Here is a 20656-nt window from a genome sequence, read left to right on the forward strand (position 1 = left end):
CTTGTTTCAAGCAGAGGGGATGCGGCTTTTTTCAGGGGGGCTATAATATCATTTTGCTTTACCCCCTTTTGAGACCCGCCACTGGTGTGATGCACCATCAGTAATACATCTATGCCCACATAATGAGGTTTCCACTGTGGGTGTAATAGCCACCTTACTTGGACTACTGCAATGCGCTCTACGTGGGGCTGCCTTTGAAGGTGACCCGGAAACTACAACTAATCCAATCCCGGAAACTACAACTAATCAGAATTTGGCAGCTAGACTATTGACTGGGAGCGGCCGCCGAGACCACATAACTCTGGTCTTGAAAGACCTACATTGGCTCCCAGCACGTTCCTGAGCACAATTCAAAGTGTTGGTGCTGACCTTTAAAGCCCTAAACGGCTTCAGTCCAGTATATCTGAAGGAGCGTCTCCACCCCCATCATTCTACCTGGACACTGAGGTCCAGTGCCGAGGGCTTTCTGGCAGTTCCCTCACTGCGAGAAGCCAAGTTACAGGGAACCAGGCAGAGGGCCTTCTCGGTAGTGGCGCCCTCCTTGTGGAACGCCCTCCCACCTGATGTCAAAGAGAAGGCAGACCTGTTTAGGGAAGCTTTTAATGTTTGATGTATTACGGTATTTTAATATTTTGTTGGAAGCCGCCCAGAGTGGCTGGGGAGGCCCAGCCAGATGGGCGGGGTATAAATAAATTATTATTATTATTATTATTATTATTATTATTATTATTATTATTATTGGCAAGGCTCATCTCTGCCAATGGAGAGATGTTATCCTATAACGCCTTAGCTGGCCTTTGACCAAATTTGGGGTTGTTCTTGATTCTCATAAGGTCAGTTCCTTTATTTTAGGGGATTTTGTGTAAAGGCTTCCATGGGCACCAGGTTGGCTGTAGAATGAGAATGAGAACAGGTTGTTGGACCACATGGGCCACTTGTCTGGTCCAGCAAAGCCATTCTGATATTCTTGTGGAACAATGAAGAATGGCTGCATCGGACATTAAAGAAGCTTGTTATTCCTCGTTATTTTCATGTTTTCCCTTCTGTTTGTATAAGATGTAATGACCTCGTCCTACTTTTTCTTAAGCAGCAAGACTTCACATTTGTTCAAAAACAGCGAAATCCAAATAAGCACTGACACAACCTGCTCTGGATAGTTTGAAAATTGTTGGGAATATTTCTTTATTAGGGGACATTTTGACCTCCCGCATCAATATGCTGGTCAATAGACTGTAAAATCATACTGGTGCCTTCAAGGCAATCTTTTTTTATAAATACAGAAATGTAATTATGCATCCTCTAGAGGGCTGAAAATAATTATACAAGTGTACAACAAAGCCCAAGGCAATGACTCCTTTTAACCGGTTGTTTTGAATATCATTTAAATCTTGTTAAAACTTAATTACCCAATTATGTTTGCTACATTTTAGGTGGAAGATCTGAAGTCTAAGCTTGCCGTTCAGGAGATAGAACTTCATCAGAGAAACAAAGACACTGAGGCTCTTATTGACAAAATTGGCCAACAGACAGAAAAACTAAGTCAAGAAAAATCCACCGCAGATGAGGAGGAGCAGAAGGTATAGAGATATGAATGATAGACACAACTGAGTCACACACACATATAGACTTAGACCATGGTCCTAAACCCTCTTACTGGAGGGAAGAGTGTTCCTATTTTCCAGGGACAGTCCTGGATTTACAGAAGCCATCCTGGTTTCTGATTTGATCCCGGAATGTCCCACTTTTCATCAGATAATTGTTGGAGGATGTGGAGTTACGTGCAACCCCTGAGCCAAGGAGATAAATAACTATACAACCTTTAAAAGACTCCTGAAGGCAACACTGTATAGGGAAGTGTTTTAATGTTTAATGTTTTATTATGTTTTTATGTAAGTTGGAAACCTCTGAGTGGCTAGGGCAACGCAGTCAGATGTGCAGGGTGATGATGATGATGATGGTGATGAATAGGGAGTTCCCAGTGCTTTTTTTCTATGATTGTTTCAGAACATGCCACAGTTTTTCTTTGACATAGAGAGAAGCTGCACGGTCTGTTGTCCAAAGAGAAGAGAGTTTTTATCATACTTGTTTGTATTGCTATTTTATTGCTGTGGCTTTGGAAATTGTTTTTAGATTGGCCTGAATTATATTTATTTTATTTTATTTTATTTTTTTAAAAAATAATACTGTATTTCAACTTTTAAAAAGTGATCTGTTATTATTCTAATTCGATGTTTATATTGTTCTGCACTGTATTGGGTGGAATCTGTCCTAAAAGGTGGTTCATCAGTATTTGCATATATATTGCCCTATCATGATGACACCCAAAAATTGGGTGCCTTCCACAAGAGGGTTGTAAGTGGTGTGACAATTATTGTGCAATACTTTCTAGGTGGCGGCCATTCAAGCAGAAGTAACAAAGCAGCAGAAAGAATCTGAAAATGACCTTGCCAAAGCCGAGCCAGCTCTAAACGCTGCAAATGCTGCCCTGAACACACTGAATAGGGTAACACCACTTCATTTATTTGTCTGAAAGGGTTCCACACTGCCCCGTTATTTAGTTCTTTTTCAAGACAGCTTCCTGCACCACATCACTGCTGCCATTAGACATCAGTTACTAGACCAGGGATTTCCCAAACTTCGGTCTTCAGCTTGTTTTGGACTACAACTCCCATTATCCCTAGCTAGCAGGACCTAGTTGACAGGGATGATGGGGATTGTAGTCCAAAAGCTGCTGGAGACCCAAGCTTGGGAAACCCTGTATTAGATGTTCAGCATGGAATATGATGTTGTTGAGTGAAATTTGCCAATCATCGCTAGATCAAGTCCGAAGGCCTTCTGTTGCTATAAAAACAATGCATCACTGAAAAAGAGGACAAAAGAGAGAGTGGATTTACATTTTTAAAATTGCATGCGGTGATTTATATGCACATATGCAAATTTAAGAGGTAATGGGCAGGGTTCTGCTAATGAGTCCCGTCAGCAGAAGCCCTGTGCAAGGACTCCCACTTGTGCAATGGGGTTTTCCATACACACACCCAGTTGGCTTAGGGGGTGTGGAGAGAGACCCCGGAACCGCATTTGTGGGCTGGAGAAGAAAGATTGTTCCATCTGGGAAGTGGAAATGGATCAACTTAGCATCATGTTGAATTCCTCGCTATTACCATAATTTAGAGAGAAATACAATGCGTCTCAGGGATGCGGGTGGTGCTGTGGGTTAAACCACAAAGCCTAGGACTTGTTGATCAGAAGGTGGGCAGTTCGAATCCCCTTGATGGGGTGAGCTCCTGTTGCTTGGTCCCTGCTCCTGCCAAGCTAGTAGTTCAAAAGCACATCAAAGTGCAAGTAGATAAATAGGTACCGCTCTGGAGGGAAGGTAAACAGCGTTTCCGTACACTGTTCTGGTTCACCAGAAGTGGCTTAGTCATGCTGGCCACATGACCCGGAAGCTGTACACCAGCTCCCTCAACCAATAAAGCGAGATGAGCACCGCAACCCCAGAGTCGGCCATGACTGGACTTAATGGTCAGGGGTCCCTTTACCTTTACCTTTACCTTTACCTTTACAATGCATCTCACCATAGTGCGAAAGACTGTGACCAGGTCAGCTGTGTGCCTGCTCAGTCTGCTGTTAAGGTGTTAACAGCTGATGGGCGTCTTCATGGCTCCTGTTGCTCTCCCCTATTAAAATTCCTTATATTTGAACTGGACTTTGAACCAGGTAAAGGTAAAGGACCTCTGGATGGTTAAGTACAGTCAAAGGAGACTATGGGGTTGCGGCACTCATATTGCTTTCAGGCCGAGGAAGCTGGTGTTTGTCCACAGACAGCTTTCCAGGTCATGGGGCCAGCATGACTAAACCGTTTCTGGCACAATGGAACACCATGATGGAAACCTGAGCACACGGAAACACCGTTTACCTTCCCGCCGCAGCGGTACCTATTTATTTGCACTGGCGTGCTTTTGAACTGCGAGGTTGGCAGGAGCTGGGACAGAGCAATGGGAGCTCACCCCATCGCAGAGATTCGAACCACCGACCTTCTGATCAGCAAGCCCAAGAAGCTCAGGGGTTTAGACCACAGCGCCATCCACTATAAACGACTGCCCACTGTAAAGTGTGGTATGTGCTCACCTTAATTGGATGTTACGGTCCTCTTTTAAATAATGCCAAGGTTTTCCTTTGGAAATATAATTGGTCTGTTAATACGGATGTCTTTCCCTGTTCTATTTCAGCTTAACCTAACTGAGCTAAGAACTTTCCCAAACCCACCTGCTATCGTAACAAATGTGACGGCTGCAGTCCTGGTTCTCTCGTCTCCAAGCGGCAAGATTCCAAAGGACAGGAGCTGGAAAACCGCCAAGATGTATATGAGCAAGGTAAGCAGGGGACCTCTGCGAGGGGACACAGAGATTAACGCAAAAGTCTGCGTAAACATTTCTTAATCTCTGGCGTGCCTTGATCTACTAGTTACCCATAGGAGGGAAATGCCAAAGATAATGGGCATGGCAGGAGTTTGTCAAAGAACTTCAGGAAAGGAAGGAAAGTAATTAGACACCTTTGACATTCTGTCAAAGGGTGGGGGAGGGGAATGTCATGACTTTGCGCCACACATTTCCCCAAATCATACTTATTAAATGTCAGCACAGTTTCTTATAAATATAAAACCTCTTCTGTGAAGGATGGGATGTAAGAAAAGTCGGTGCACTGTCAAAGAGGCTGCAACATTTTCTGTATAATTTATGCTGCTCATAACTCCTCAACAGTATTTTTAGTAGTAGTAGCTATTATTATTATTATTATTATTATTGCTGCTGCTACTACTACTACTATTATTAAGGTGCCAAAAATATGTGCATCTTGTGAAGTGGTTAGAAGCAAAAGGAAATCACAGGAATTTTTTTAAAGCGCTAACAGCTATTGAGGGGGCAGCTTTTTCAGTTAGTTTCTTTGACTTTACAGTGGTACCTTGGTTTACGAACTTAATCCGTTCCGGAAGTCCGTTCTTAAACCAAAGCGTTCTTAAACCAAGGCGTGCTTTCCCATAGCAGTGGGAGACTCAATTTACAAATGGAACACACACAACAGGAAGCGAAACATTTTCTGCTTCCAAGGCAAAGTTCACAAACCAAAACAGCTACTTCCGGGTTTGCAGCAATCTTAATCCAAGTTGTTCATAAACTAAGCTGTTCTTAAACCAAGGCACCACTGTACTTTGAAGGTACTGATTATCCCAAAACATGCCCAAAAGGTCTCTTTCAAAACATTAAAGAGTAAACTTTGATCATATATTTTGTCAGGGGGTCATACTAGCTTCACACAATTTAGTTAATTGTGTGTTTTCTCCTGCTCTGGAGGGTAGGACTCGAGGCAATGGCTTCAAGCTTACAAGAAAGGAGATTCCGGCTAAACTTTCGGAAAAACTTTCTGACAGTAAGAGCTGTTCGGCAGCGGAACAGACTCCCACGAGAGGTGGTGGACTCTCCTTCCTTGGAGGTTTTTAAGCAGAGGTCGGATGGCCATCTGTCATGGATGCTTCAGTTGAGATTCCTGCATTGCAGGGGGTTAGACTAGATGAACCTTAGGGTCCCTTCCAACTCTAAGATTCTATGATTTGGGGTGGCCTCCTTCTCTTTGCTCTTTAGGTAGATGAATTCCTCCAAAGTCTCATCAATTTTGATAAAGAACATATCCCTGAAGCCACTGTTAAAGCTGTAAAAGAAGACTATCTGAGTGATCCAGAGTTCAGCCCAGAGTTTGTACGGACAAAATCTTCAGCAGCTGCTGGTCTTTGTGCATGGGTTATTAATATCATTAAATTCCACGAGGTAGGAATTAATAATATTTACCTTGGCTCTACTTTTATTTTCTAATTGCTTAAGAAATCGTACTCATATTTATTTATTACAGTTCTAACCCTGCTTTACCTCCAAAGAGTTCAAGGTAGTGTACAAGGCTCTTCCTCTACCTGTTTTGTCCTCACAAGAACTGTGTGAGGCAGGTGAGGTTGAAGATGTTGACTGGCCCAAGGACAACCCATAAAGTCCATGGCTGAGTGGAAATTTGATTCCACAGCTCTACTCTACCAGTCACTCTCATCATTGTGTCATCATAGTGTACCTTCAGGAAAATGGATACACGCTTTGGACAGCCTTAAGCTATTTGAAGGGACACTGGTGGTGCTGTGGTCTAACCACAGATCCTAGGGCTTGCCAATCAGTAGGTCAGCGGTTCAAATCCCCGCGACGGGGTGAGCTCCCGTTGCTCGGTCTCTGCTCCTGCCAACCTAGCAGTTCGAAAGCACGTCAAAGTGCAAGCAGATAAATAGGTACCGCTCCGGCGGGAAGGTAAACGGTGTTTCCGTGTGCTGCTCTGGTTTGCCAGAAGCAGCTTAGTCATGCTGGCCACATGAACTGTACGCCGGCTCCCTCGGCCAGTAAAGCGAGATGAGCGCCGCAACCCCAGAGTCATTCGCGACTGGACCTAACAGTCAGGGATCCCTTTACCTTTTAAGCTACTTGAGTGTAACAGTTATGTGGATCTTGACGTGAAGTAAATGTATGGCATTTTAAGCAGTGCTATTTTTCTAGGAAAGGAGGTGCCAAAGTGCACCTTCTTCTCTTAGAATGGCAATGGCACCCACCTGAGAGGTGCTGGAACTGGGGTTCCAGTGAGTTCCAGCTGGAAAACAGCCCTGGTTTTAGGTTTTAGAAAGATGGTTATTATGTTTTTTAAAAAGACCTAAAAACAGAAAAGGCTGGCTCATCTTTAAATGTTCCAGAGCTACTAGAAATTTGGCCGGCTAAATGTTTTGCTCGTTCTTGTGGCAAATGAAATAACAAAACAAATAAAAGTATTTCGTTGCCAGGAAGTCTCTCAGGCTTCTCACTTAAGGAAGGCTTGAGCTAGCCAGCCAGCAATTAGAGCTATCATCTAGCAATTATAGACTATCATCTATAATTTTTTTTCCATTCTTTATTGAAGTTTTGGTCTTCTTGGTTCCTGAGCCTTCCAGTCAGTTATGCCATTTCAGCATAGTCCAACAGCTTAGTTTGCCATTCCTCTCTGATAGCGATGCTTTTCAAGTGTTTTTAAGGCCATGGCGACTGTGCTAAACCTTTGCCTGTTTCCAACTACAAGAACGCCAGTATCCAGGAAGTATGTCACAACGAAACAAAGTTAATTTGGCACACTGGCAGGGCACCATAGTGCTATAGTGTGACAAAAGCAGTATCCAAAAAATTGAAACATTTGTGGCATGAAAAGCTATGGTTTTCCAGCAAAAAGCTTCCAACTGTGTATGGATTGCTAAAGGTGCCATGTGATTATCCAGAAAATTTTGAAGGTGCAAATTGACTGGAATGTGAGAACAGATACAATCAATGTCAAGAAGAAGAAGAAGAAAAGAGTTTGGATTTGATATCCTACTTTATCACTACCCTAAGGAGTCTCAAGGAACACGGGTGGCGCTGTGGGTTAAACCACAGAGCCTAGGACTTGCCGATCAGAAGGTCGGCGGTTCGAATCCCCGTGACGGGGTGCGCTCCTGTTTCTCGATCCCTGCTCCTGCCAACCTAGCAGTTCGAAAGCATGTCTAAGTGCAAGTAGATAAATAGGTACCGCTCTGGTGGGAAGGTAAACAGCGTTTCCGCGCGCTTCTCTGGTTCGCCAGAAGCGGCTTAGTCATGCTGGCCACATGACCTGGAAGAGGTACGCCGGCTCTCTCGGCCAATAAAGCGAGATGAGCGCCGCAACCCCAGAGTCAGTCACGACTGGACCTAATGGTCAGGGGTCCCTTTACCTTTAAGGAGTCTCAAAGCGGCTAACAATCTCCTTTCCCTTCCTCCCCCACAACAAATGCTCTGTGAGGTGAGTGAGGCTGAGAGACTTCAGAGAAGTGTGACTAGCCCAAGGTCACCCAGCAGCTGCATGTGGAGGAGCGGAGACGCGAACCCGGTTCACCAGATTAGGAGTCTACCACTCTTAACCACTACACCACTCTGAACCACAAAGTGCTCTGAATGCACATGGAAAGTTTCGGTTTGAGGGCCCTAATATAGTATAGATGCCTGGTAACATTAAATTTGTATTTTATTTTTCCAGGCATTTCTTAGTGGTATTGGAGAAATGATATTACCCTCCACGTCTTATGAGTGGAACTTTACCTTACTGGATGTGAAATCTGCACTCTTTCACTCAGCAGTTGTCTATCAACTCCCCTTCAAACTGTTTAAATTTATGCTCACTGTGGATCAAGCTCCACAGAAGGAGCGTTTGACTATCTGACTGCTGTCACTTGAGTAGGAGTCAACGTGTATTTTGCACAGAGCCAACATACACCCTTCCCATTCAAAAATTGTCATCACTGTTTTAATTAAAAGGTCCATAAACCACACTACAATTTGTATGGCTCTAACTATAATTCTTAGCACAACGTGGTTACAAACAATGACATAACGTTGTTTTAGTATGTACTAACTAAAACAAGGTTGTAATGTTTACATTGGGTTCTGTTTCTTTGATATATGCACAGAGGAGGGCTTGCTGTTAGGTGTGGTGCCATGTTTATGATTAAACACTTTATTCGTACTCATATGTCAATCTATTAGTGAGCTGTTAATTCAAATGCTACTATGATGTATTTTATCGCCATTAGCACATTTATCACAGGTAGATATAAAACTTAGACAAAGGTGTATGTTCTCGTTAATGATGAACAGCCTATTCATCTTACTAGAATGTAATTAATGTAGGTTGCAATACTTAATTTTTCACTGTTTGTCATGATGCATATTTAACATTTCTTCTATCCTTTATCAATCTGCTTTCCTTTTGCGTGGACATGTCCAAAAGATATATGTAAGTGTGGTACTTTTACGTGTGTGTGTGTGTTTGCGTGTGTTTTAAAAGTTGGCAATTTCTTTTTCTGTATGTTATAGCCAGTAGCGTTTGTACAAACGTCAGGCGTGTTCATACTGATTATATGAACATTTTTTCCCTTAATTATTATATGTTTAACGTTGATCAGTTGAACCCATAAAACAAGTGTGAAAGATCAGTTCTGCTGGTGGTTTGATCCCATCTTATAACGGATGTTCATATGACGTAATGTACTTTCCCTGCTAATAAGTTCCATTTTAATGTCGAACCCTCATGGACTGTTATATGTGTGTATACTGTTTCATAACAAGCAATGATCAGCACAGGGATCCTGCAAGAAAAGGTAATGGAGAAAATTACATAAAATGGAACAGAGGGGAAAGTAAGCATGTACCCACTAACCCTGACTCCTCACCTAACATAACTCATTTCCCACCAAAACCCTAAGTAAATGTATCATTGTTGTGATGTAATTAACTGTGAACACTCTCTTTTTCTAAATTGCTGCTGTTTGGGGACACATCTCAGGCCAGGCTGTGACAAAATAATGGGTACAGTGCTATCTCGGTTTACAAACAGTCCTGTTTACGAACTATTCGGTTTATGAACTCCGCAAAACCAGTAATGTAGCGAACTTTACCTTGGTCTACAAACAGAATCCGAACAGAGGAAGGGCACCGGCAGCGGAAGGCCTCATCAGGGAAAGCACGCCTCAGTTTAAGAACGGATTCAGTTTAAGAACGGACTTCAGGAACGGATTAAGTTTGTAAACTGAGGTACCACTGTAGTGAGAAACTGGCCAGTTGAAGATCAATGAACTTCAAGCTCCAAGCTTAGAATCACTGAACTGAGTCCTCATTAGACAGTGTCCACTTTCAAACTGTTATACGTTTTTCAAACGATTCTATGATTCTAACCCTTTTTGAGCTTTCCGGACTGCTACCTGAATTCAGGCCTCTATCAACTTACCACTTTCTGTGGTAAATTTCTGTGATGTGCAGTGCACAGTTTAAACATGTATCCTGCTCTAACCTTTTAGGTTTACTGCGAAGTAGACCAAAAACGGCAAGCCCTGGCACAGGCCAACGCAGACTTGGTTGTTGCAGCGGAAAAACTTGAGTCAATAAGGAAGAAGCTCAATGTAAGTGTTATTGTCTTCAGTTTATCTTCCTATCTCCTACATATCAAACGTAGGGCACCATTCCTTATATGTCAAAATTTAAAATTCCATTATTGTTCTTGGAGGCAATGAAAGGGTTTCTAGCCTGGATAATCATTTGTTGTGTTTTGTTTGGCTTGATGTACTCGTCCGAAATAATAGAACAAAGTATTATTGTTATTGTCTCCTATAACCCCAATTGCCTATTTACCCACTGATTAGGAGCTTTTTAAAAAAGGATCTGTAGGTGGGCTTTCTCTTTGATATTTGAGTGACATGCATTCAATATTAGTTTAGCTTTGCTGGCTACAAAGTGGGGGAGGGACACAGTGAGGTGGCAGTCATTTTTGGCTATAGCCTAGCCTATTTCTCAGATAAATGTGTTCCTTGATATAAATGGCCAAGTTTCCATTTAGCTTTCAGTTGCAATTCAGGGAACACTCTATTTAGGCTGGCTTAAGCTTTCAGTTGCAAGAAGTATCCATCATAAAAGGAAAAAGAATTTCTTCCTCTTAATTTGGGGGAGACTACACCTTCTTGATCCACCTGATAGAGGTGCCATGCACCAGCGGATAAATGTATTCTAGTTTCCTTCCACTACTTGAACTGCAGTCTTGTATGCACTTACCAGGGAGTAAAGGTGTTTCCAGATGGGTGTTTATTGTGCTTCTAAGGTACACACGTTTGTTTGATTTTGCTGCATCCACAAAACATTGACATAAAAATGCCACCCCGTATTGTCGACACTCTGATTTCAGCTGGATTTATCTTTTTTCGGGGAAAATGCAATAAATAATATTTGAAAACTGTTGCCAGCAAACCATATGCAGTGTCTAAATATGCTTAGGATTGTGCTGTTAAATGAACAAAGAAGATGAATTTAAATGGCAAAAGTTTGCTTTAACACAGTAGGAATCATTAGTGTAGCCCTGAGCCTAGGGCTTGCCGATTGGAAGGTCGCGGTTCGATTCGCCGTGATGGGGTGAGCTCCCATTGCTCACTCGCAGCTCCTGCCAACCTAGCAGTTTGAAAGCTTGTCAATGTCCAAGTAGATAAATAGGTACTGTTCCGGCAGGAAGGTAAAGGGCGTTTTTGTGTGCTGCTCTGGATTCGCCAGAAGAGGCTTAGTCATGCTGGCCACATGACCCAGAAAATTGTCTGCGGACAAATGCCAGCTCCCTTAGCCAATAAAGCAATATGACCGCCGCAACCCCATGGTCGTTTGCGACTGGACTTAACTGTCAGGGGTCCTTTACCTTTACATTTAAGCATTATTACATGAAAAGGAATCCCAGTAAATTCAAAGGGAATTCAGGTCAATGTGCCCAGTAATTCAGCAAACAAATGGTGTTTGCAATCAATGTGCATAGTTTGTTTGATGTGTGACTTCAGTAATACTGATTTTAAACTCAGCAGTTCTAAAAATTACATTTGTTTTTATACAGGTGTGCAGTTCCTCTTCATTTGATATTATGTTTGGTGAATTACTAAATCATGACATAGTATTAAATGTGAAACTGTAGAGCATGGAGCAAACCAACAAACTCTCGGGCCTATTTCAACTGATAAGGAATAACAAAGTATAAAGCTGTTGTTAACCTTTGTGACCTTTCCCAAGTTTCAAAGCTAGTTGTAAAAACAAGTTGTAAAATCCACCAGTAGGTGAAGAATTTATTCTATTTATGACTTGACCATTTAACTCCAAACAAGAATTTCAAATAACACTAGGGAATGATGAACATTTGAACTCAGAATGTTCTGGAGGGGGTTTTCCCCTTAATTCTAAACTCCGGTTTCTCAGCAGAGATATTGATTTTCTTGCATTTGTCCAATAACCAACAAAAATGGGTCTGGTCGTTCAACTGGAATGCTAGTTACATTTAGTAGTTACATTTAATTCAAGGACTTTTAACTCACTTTTGCTGCTGTTTTTCAGTTTGATCATTTCTGAAAGGGGTCCACCATGTGTGCAAAGCCGCCTGGGTGTTTTTTGGAGCCCAGTGCTCACTTGCAACATGGGTCACCTCCTACAAATGTATCATGATCTCATTCCATACATACAGTCTCATAAGTCATGATTCATGGCAGCTTCACACGAACCAACGCACACCTGTGCAAACAGGTACACATTCTCTCGCAGATACAGCCCCTGCTTCCCATATCTCTGTTCAGATCATTGCCTTCCCGTTCCTAACTCTCAGCCCAACAGGGGGAGGGGCTAGGGCCATGCCAGGACCCCCAGGAACCCCAGGGGTGAGCACCAGTCAACAGCCATTGTTGCAGCTCCCTCTGCTGGTAGTTTACCCTTTGCAGGCTCCCTGCTGGGTGGGCAGGAGCCAGATATAGTCATTAGATACCAATGCCTAAGCCAATACCAGTCACACTTGTTTATTCAATAAAGCTGTGGCCTAAATTTGCCCATTAACCTTTAAACTAAATTCTGTCTCCTTGGTGTCTTCATTTTCATGGGTGGGGGTTTGGGGGCTTGACACACAACTATCTATCTATCTATCTATCTATCTATCTATCTATATCTATCTATCTATCTATCTATCTATCTATCTATCTATCTATCTATCATCATCATCATCATCATCTATCTATCATCATTTATCTATCATCTATCTATAATCTATCTATCTGCTATTTAGAAGTGTGTGAATATGTAAGGAATGATCCTGTTGCAAACAAAATAGTAGAACAAACTTTCTCAGTTTTGCAGTAGTTTAGTCTTATTAATTAATATATGCCTTGACTTCCTTCCAAATAGCTAAGGAAAGCACACAAGGTTTTGGGAGTGGGGGGTCTCTTCCCCCATCCAGACGCAGGCCAGGTCCAGAACTAATTGGTTTCAACACGGTTGTATTGTCATACCCCTTTCTGGGTCCTACCCTTGCAACTCCTTTTATTTCTTCACTGTGTAATTTGGCCAGGCCAAATACTGAAGATGAAAAGAAACAATAATCCTGTTGTTACTATTAGGCAATTATAAGGTACACTACAGAGAGAACACACACCAGCAGTGGAGAAGTTGCTGTCTACTTGTTTTCTAAGCATCCTACTCCAGTCCTTAATTCTCTTGTAGGAATCAGTGGGACTTAACATTGTTTTTGTGTCCAGCATTAGGAGTTACTAAGAAAGGCATTGAAGATGATGATGTTATATCAGTCTTTGTTGGAGTCACATTTAGAATACGCTGCACAGTAGCTCTCAAAAAATGATAATAAAAAGCCGGAGGAGTACAGAAAAGGGCAATCAAAATTATCATGTGTTACAAAGTTTCTTTTCCACAAGGAAAAGCTGAAGGGATTAGGGTCTTTTGGTTTGGGGGAAGACAGCGAAGGAGAATGTGTCACAAGTTTTATAAAATTATGATACACATAGTGCCAAGAAAACAAATAGGGTGAAACAATTATCCCTCAGTCAACACAATACAACACAGGGTCGTAAGACTGATTGGCTGTAGGTTCAGGATGAAGCAAAGGAAATATTCTTCATACAGTTTGTAGTAAACTTTTGGATTCATTAATGTGATTGCTGCTACTAGTGGAGATAATTTTGTAAGGGATAGGACTAATTCTTGGAGGACCTAATAATAGATCTTAATGAGATTCCATATTCAGTCATCGTCCCCACACAAATTTGATTATCATTATGTAAGAGAGGGAACGGGACGCGGGTGGCGCTGTGGGTTAAACCACAGAGCCTAGGACTTGCCGATTAGAAGGTCAGCAGTTCAAATCCCCGCGACGGGGTGAGCTCCCGTTGCTTGGTCTCAGCTCCTACCAACCTAACAGTTCAAAAGCATGTTAAAGTGCAAGTAGATAAATAGGTACCTCTCTGGTGGGAAGGTAAAAGGCGTTTCCGTGAGCTGCTCTGGTTCGCCAGAAGCGGCTTAGTCCTGCTGGCCACATGACCTGGAAGCTGTACTCCCTCAGCCAGTATAGCAAGATGAGCCCCGCAACCCCAGAGTTGGCCACGACTAGACCTAATGGTCAGGGGTACCTTTACCTTTACCTTTACCTTTAAGAGAGGGAACAGGGATGACCCCACTGGGCCACCAGGCCCACCCCTCCCACATTTCCCCAATGCCATTCCTAATTGCCCACCCTTCCACTGGGTTTCTGTAGCAGGCAACAATTTCTAATTGAGCAGGCTCTCTATTTGATTCAGAATAAACCTAGAACATCAGAGTTCAAATCCCACAGGGAAGCAACCTCGAGTACAACAGACTCCTCACATGCCACCAAATCCAGGTTGGGCAATGACATTTGCATAGGAAATCTGCTTTCCCAAAGATCAGACTTTTGCAATAACAAAAGAGATGGGAAAATATAATAGAAGGTGTGGGATAGGGATGGGCAAATGTGTCACTTTTGATTTCTCTCCGTTTCTCATTTTACCAGTTTTAAGTACTTTTCTCTACATTTCCACATCAATTTGTGTTTTATTTTTATTTTTCCAATGTCCTCATGAAAATTCACCAGATTTTTGTTCAAATTTCTCTGGCATTTTTGCTTAATATACTCATTTTTACAAAGTGTTTCCCCCTAGTATAATGCATTTTTATATTATTTTCATTGATACATGCATTTATATGCACACTTTAGCCTATATGCAATTCTGCACACATTACTTGGCTAGAGAATTGCAATGCAAAATTTGGAGAAGTGCAAATTTCGAAGGAATAACTATGTTTCAGTTCACACATAGTTTCGAATAATGTTAATTAGGCAAATTTGCCTTTATATGGGAATCCCATCCCTACTGTGGGATAACACTGCTCAGTGCAATATCATCTAGCCTTACCACAAACAAATCCAGATGAATGTTTAACATACAGGGAACCTGGAAGTGCCCCTAGTTTAACGGCTGAATCTGATTACCTAAGGAGCAACTTTCTCATGATTCCTGAAATGACATAATACTGCACACCACTGGGATTTCTCAGTAAATCATTATTGGACCATAACCCAAACAAACAAACATCATCTGAGACAATAAGCTTTCTTTCTGGCATTACAAATGCTGACAGTTATTTATTTTTGCATACTATCCTCAGTATAATTTGATATTATTATGTGCTACACCTGTTTGGAAGCTCAGTAACCTTAACCCAGGAGTCAGCAAACTTTTTCAGTAGGTGGGCCGGTCCACTGTCCCTCAGACCTTGTGGGGGGCCAGACTATATTTGGGGGGAGGGGGAATGAACGAATCCCTGTGCCCCACAAATAACCCAGAGATGCGTTTTAAATAAAAGGACACATTCTACTCATGTAAAAACACGCTGATTCCCGGACTGTCCGCAGGCTGGATTGAGAAGGCGATTGGGACAGATCCTGCCCCCGGGCCTTAGTTTGCCTACCTATGCCTTAACCCAGCCTTTCTCAACCTGTGTGTCCCCAGATGTTGTTGAACTACAACTCCCATCTCCCCTAGCTAGCAAGGCCAGAACTCAGGGATGATGGGAGTTGTAGTCCAACAACATCTAGGGACCCACAGGTTGAGAACCGCTGCCTTAAGCCATTTCTGAACACTAGATTCATTGAGAAACAAACCCCAAATAACTCTGTGAAGACAGGGGAAGGTTGCAAATCTTGATGGACAGAGTAAGATAGGAGTCTGCAGAGAACAAGCCTCCCTCAGCTATCAAACGACACACACTGTCCTTTATGTGATATGGAGTGCTGCTACAAATCAGAGTTGAGAAAGCTGTACCCTCCCGATGGGTGGACTACAACTCCCCTCATACTTGACCATTGGCCATGCTGCTTGAGGCTGATGGGAGCTGGAGTTCAGCAGCATCTCACAAGTTAGCCATCTCTGATCCTCAAGACCACCTCATTGCACATAAGGGGCTGTGGCATTTCAAAACAGCAACGACAACAGAGCTTTCCCCCTTTCCCTCCTCTGGCAAATTAAAACCGTGCCGGTATATTTTAAGGCTTTCGGCTGTTGTGTTTCCAGGGAGGGGTTGGTCTGGAACGTTTTCCCTTATTATTGCTAGGCTGATTGTTATGTTGTAGTGTTGCATGCCACTGCCTCAGTGCTTGGCTAGTGAACAGGAGAAGTCCCAGGTAGGTTTAAAGAAAGCAGAAATGACCAGCAGGCAGCAAGAACACAAGGGATTCCTATCACAGTGGCTCAGAACCCTGTAGCACAACACAAACAGATCTTTTGCATAATGACTGGGGGGGTGGGGAGGGAAACTGTTAATAACGGTTATCTTTCAGTAACATAGCAACAGCCAAATCCTTGAAAAGAGGAAGTTTTCATTTATACAGCATTTCATTTAAACATTGAAATTTGGTATAATGTAGAGTATGAAACAAGTTTTGAAAGGAAGCTAATGATTAAGAAGAAATGCAATGGGCATTTAATAAGTGGAAGGAACTGCAAGATAATTAACTGGCATGCATAAAGATTCATGCTTTATACCAAAATTTTAATTTTGCACATAAATGTGCCTGATGTAGGCAGCATTTAATCACCTAGCTGACAGGAGTAACTACTTTCATTTAACCTTGACTGAAGATCATGAATTCTAACAGGTTTAATTGGATACATCATTTAACAGAATGAACAGAGCAAATTTTTCTCAATTCATAGGTTCTGATTGACATGCACCAGCAATAAGGCGTTGCACAATTAAAGCTGATCTGTATTCCTGGCCTGGGCACCAATTGCCATAGTGATGTGACACTGTTTGATCACTGTGGCACTGAAACTACACTGAATTTCCCCTTGTTTTGAAAAGGGCACTGCTTTAAAAGAGAGAAAGAGAGAGAGAGATTTTGGCACTTAAAAAAAATTACTCACATTGATATGCACAAACTGTAAGGGTAGGGGCACGTCTTATTGGTAATTCCAGAAAAGGGAAGGGGGGGAATGGTGCAATAAGCTAACAGTGCACTCCTTTACACATCTACTCGGAAGTAAGTCCTATTGAGTTCAATAGGGCTTGCTCCCAGGTAAGCGGGGTAGAGGCTTGCAGCCGTTTGTTACTACAATACTTAGGTAGTGTCAAAAATGTAGGTAGTTCAAATACTCGGTGTATTTCTCCAAACACAAACATTTAATTCATTTGCATATGTAAAATTATGTAAATCTAATTTAGTTTCGCCAGGTAGAAAAACAATAGAATCTTCTAGTGGTCTCACTTCCTGTAGAATATTCCATACTGGGCGAGCAGGGAGAACAAATGACCCCAAGTTCCTCAGCAGAGGAATGGATGTAGCAGGTGTAATTTGGAAATCGTAACAGGGTTGGTGGCGCTGTGGGCTAAACCACAGAGCCTAGAACTTGCCGATCAGAAGGTCAGCGGTTCGAATCCCTGCGACGGGGTGTGCTCCCATTGTTCAGTCCCAGCTTCTCCCAACCTAGCAGTTTGAAAGCATGTACAAGTAGATAAATAGGTACTGCTCCGGTGGGAAGGTAAATGGCGTTTCCATGCGCTGCTCTGGTTTGCCAGAAGCGGCTTAGTCATGCTAGCCACATGACCCGGAAGCTGTACGCCGGCTCCCTCAGCCAATAAAGTGAGATGAGTGCCGCAACCCCAGAGTTGGCCACGACTGGACCTAATGGTCAGGGGTCCCTTTACCTTTTTAATAGGGTTGGTTGGAAACTGACTTTGGGTTTACCAGGAATTAAAGGGATTTGTCATAATGAGTCAGTAAGGGAGTCACACAAGGGTCAGTGGAGCAGCATGCACATGTTCATTATGGAGGAAAAGGGTGCTGTGTGACACTGACACACATGTGCTCCTTGTAGTATTGTAACCAGCGGCAGAGGAAGCTGATCGGGCACCTGGAGCGGCGCGTGTGCCCTGCGCCATGGGGCGGAGCCAACTGGGGCAGGCCGCTCCGCTGGGCCTCCAAGGAGTTCGCCTGCCTCCTCCCACTCAGCCGCCCTACAGCTGAGGGGGAGGCGGTGGGCAGACTGTTTGGGGCAGCACGGAGCCTGCGAGTGCCCAAGCCACCACGTCTGTGGCGATCACACAGGGTCCCCGGACGTTTGACGGTACCACTACTGTGATTGCTTCCCCTCTACCACCAACCCGTTTCTCTCGGGTACACACAGAGTCCAGACAGTTGTTAACATTAAATCAAATAAGCAAGTTTATTTTAAAAGCATGAACAAGTTTATGGTTTCAGATAATTTTTCTTGTCAGTTTCTTAATCTTAGTTCCTTTGCTGGCCTATACCTTCCTAATAACTTCTAACTGATTATCCTAACTGTCTATCTGACTCCTAACTGTTTCCCTCACTCTCTCACATCAAAACTAGACAATCCACAGACTTATCCTCCCTCTTCCTTCTCCAACTCCCAACTGACTTCCCAACAACTCCAACTCTAACTTTGTCTCCTCCCCTTGGGTTCCCACTGGCCAATCACTTCACACTCATTTAACCCTTTCCTTATGACCCACCTAGGAGGGCAAACGCCACAATGTCACTCCCAGGAGAGATGCGTAGCTCGGGCGTGCTGCAGGCCCCGTGGTGAGTGCCGCCTGGCATTTTGTCACCCCCCTCAATGGTGACACCCGGGTAGGACCCCTCACCCCCTTCCTCCGCCCCAATTGTAACCCTGGCTTCTTTTGGAGTAAACAGAGTCTCTGCTATGTGCAGCTTTCTGACTTCAACCACACAGCGTGTTCTCTCCTCCATCTCAAGTGTGCACCCTGCCCAACTTAACCCATTTTGTAGAGATGTCAGGGAGAGCAGGTATTTCAAAGGAACCTTAAGGAGGAAGAGGATAAGCAGCCTTCGATACGTTTTCTTTGTCCATATTTCATACTATGAAATCTTTAGAAAATTGCTTAGGTAAGTTAATGCTGCCCCCAGGCAAATTCCCGGTCCCTAAACAGCTCTTTCTCATCAATCCACCAGAGGCTTCTTCAGATCCTGGCAGGATTCCATAGGTCATATATTTATATAAATATATATTACTTAGATGAACTCATAGTCTGCCTTCCAGTCATTAATAGCTGGTAGGGTTTTCTACAGGGGACGCAGGTGGCACTGTGGGTTAAACCACAGAGCCTAGAGCTTGCCGATCAGAAGGTTGGTGGTTCGAATCCCCGTGGCGGGGTGAGCTCCTGTTGCTCAGTCCCTGCTCCTGCCAACCTAGCAGTTTGAAAGCACGTCAAAGTGCAAGTAGATAAATAGGTACCACTGTGGCGGGAAGGTATACGGTGTTTCCGTGCGCTGTTCTGGTTCGCCAGAAGCGGCTTCGTCATGCTGGCCACGTGAAACTGTACGCCAGCTCCCTCGGCCAATAAAGTGAGATGAGCGCCGCAACCCCAGAGTCGTCCGCGACTGGACCTAATGGTCAGGGGTCCCTTTACCTTTAGGGTTTTCTACAACTTTTCCTCTTTCCCCTTTTTTCTTTATTTTTTACACTTTGCAGTTGCATGAGGCCAAAGTTACATAGTGGAAAGTATAAAATTATACCCAGATTACCTGTTCTGGAATATATCATTGCTAGAAATAGAAGCACCACTCCTAATTATTCTTATCTCTAGTAAGGACTGGTGACAGACACTGACTTTGTCAAATTCTTTCAGGCAAACACTTCTGCTCGTTTTCAAGGTTTTCAAGGTTTATATAAAAAAAAATATTGCTAAGTATGTTGCTACTTTGTTTTCCTATCTGGATGGGTGAATCAAAGGGGAAACAAACTACTTGTGAAAATTGTGGAACGCTCTACCATCTATAAAAGAACTTCGGTGCAATATTGCTCGCTCCCAAAGGATGCTCAAAGCAGTCTCTTGGTTTGTTTGCTTTTCCTGTATTGCTAAATACCTGTGGATGTTTGTCAGGAGTTTGCCGATGTTCCACAAAGAGGTGGACAAGGAGGAGCCCAATATGCTTGTCCTAGTGAGCAAAACCTCTCTTTGAGCTCCCTTTGTTTTAACTACAGAATTTGAAGTGGAGAATGGTTGCTGAATTCTAACCTGAACCGCCTTATTGTGCTTAATACAATTGTTGACAGCATGTCACCGTAAAGGATAGTCTGCACAAAGCATTGCTGGACTTTGATTTCACAATAGGTTGATCATTTTTCTACCAGTTCAGTTGGAATTATTGGGTAGGGAGCCAGTCATTGAAGCAGTTTGCCACATGCAAGCACTGATTTGCTGATGAGCCATTGGCAAGATATGTGACTTTTCTCAAGCTTAGACAACTGTTTCACCCAATTCAAACAAGGTAAACGGGGGCTGGGGAATAGACCTGCTTTGAAAACAAGCGCAAATTGGATTGCACTAAGCATTGTCCATGAAAGGTTGCTGGCATGTTGGCAAAGAAAGCAAACGCCAGCCCTACTGAAGCTTTTTTGCAATGTTTTCTGGTTGTGTGCACCGAACATCTGAATGTTTCTAAGAGCAATTCTGTTTTTCCTGGCTGTGTGATATAGCAGCTCCTTAGCTCAGCAGCAAGACACCTGTTTGGCTTGCAAAATGCCCCAGGTGTCTTGAGGTAGAGCTGGAGGTGTCCCCTGTCAGAAACTCTGGAGAGTTTCTGCCAGGCAATCCTCAGCGAGATGGTCTTAATGGTGGGACTCAGTGTGAGACTGCTCCCTGTGTTCCTATTTTCCGCAGTAGAAAAAAAACATATGACCGTG

The 20656-nt window shown here is 43.1% G+C and overlaps 1 protein-coding gene across 1 annotated transcript in view; it reads left to right on the forward strand.

Annotated features, from left to right (window-relative positions):
* Positions 1-20656, forward strand: part of LOC308581643 (dynein axonemal heavy chain 11-like) — a 236406-nt gene that overhangs the window by 156702 nt on the left and 59048 nt on the right. Inside the window, exons 48-52 of the mRNA XM_081184350.1 lie at positions 1431-1577; positions 2390-2503; positions 4230-4373; positions 5640-5822; positions 9914-10015. Of these exons, the coding sequence (XP_081040476.1) occupies positions 1431-1577; positions 2390-2503; positions 4230-4373; positions 5640-5822; positions 9914-10015 (690 nt within the window). The remainder of the gene's footprint in view (positions 1-1430; positions 1578-2389; positions 2504-4229; positions 4374-5639; positions 5823-9913; positions 10016-20656) is intronic.

Source organism: Podarcis bocagei, assembly GCF_964188305.1.
Source record: "Podarcis bocagei genome assembly, chromosome: 1".
Taxonomy (NCBI): domain Eukaryota; kingdom Metazoa; phylum Chordata; class Lepidosauria; order Squamata; family Lacertidae; genus Podarcis; species Podarcis bocagei.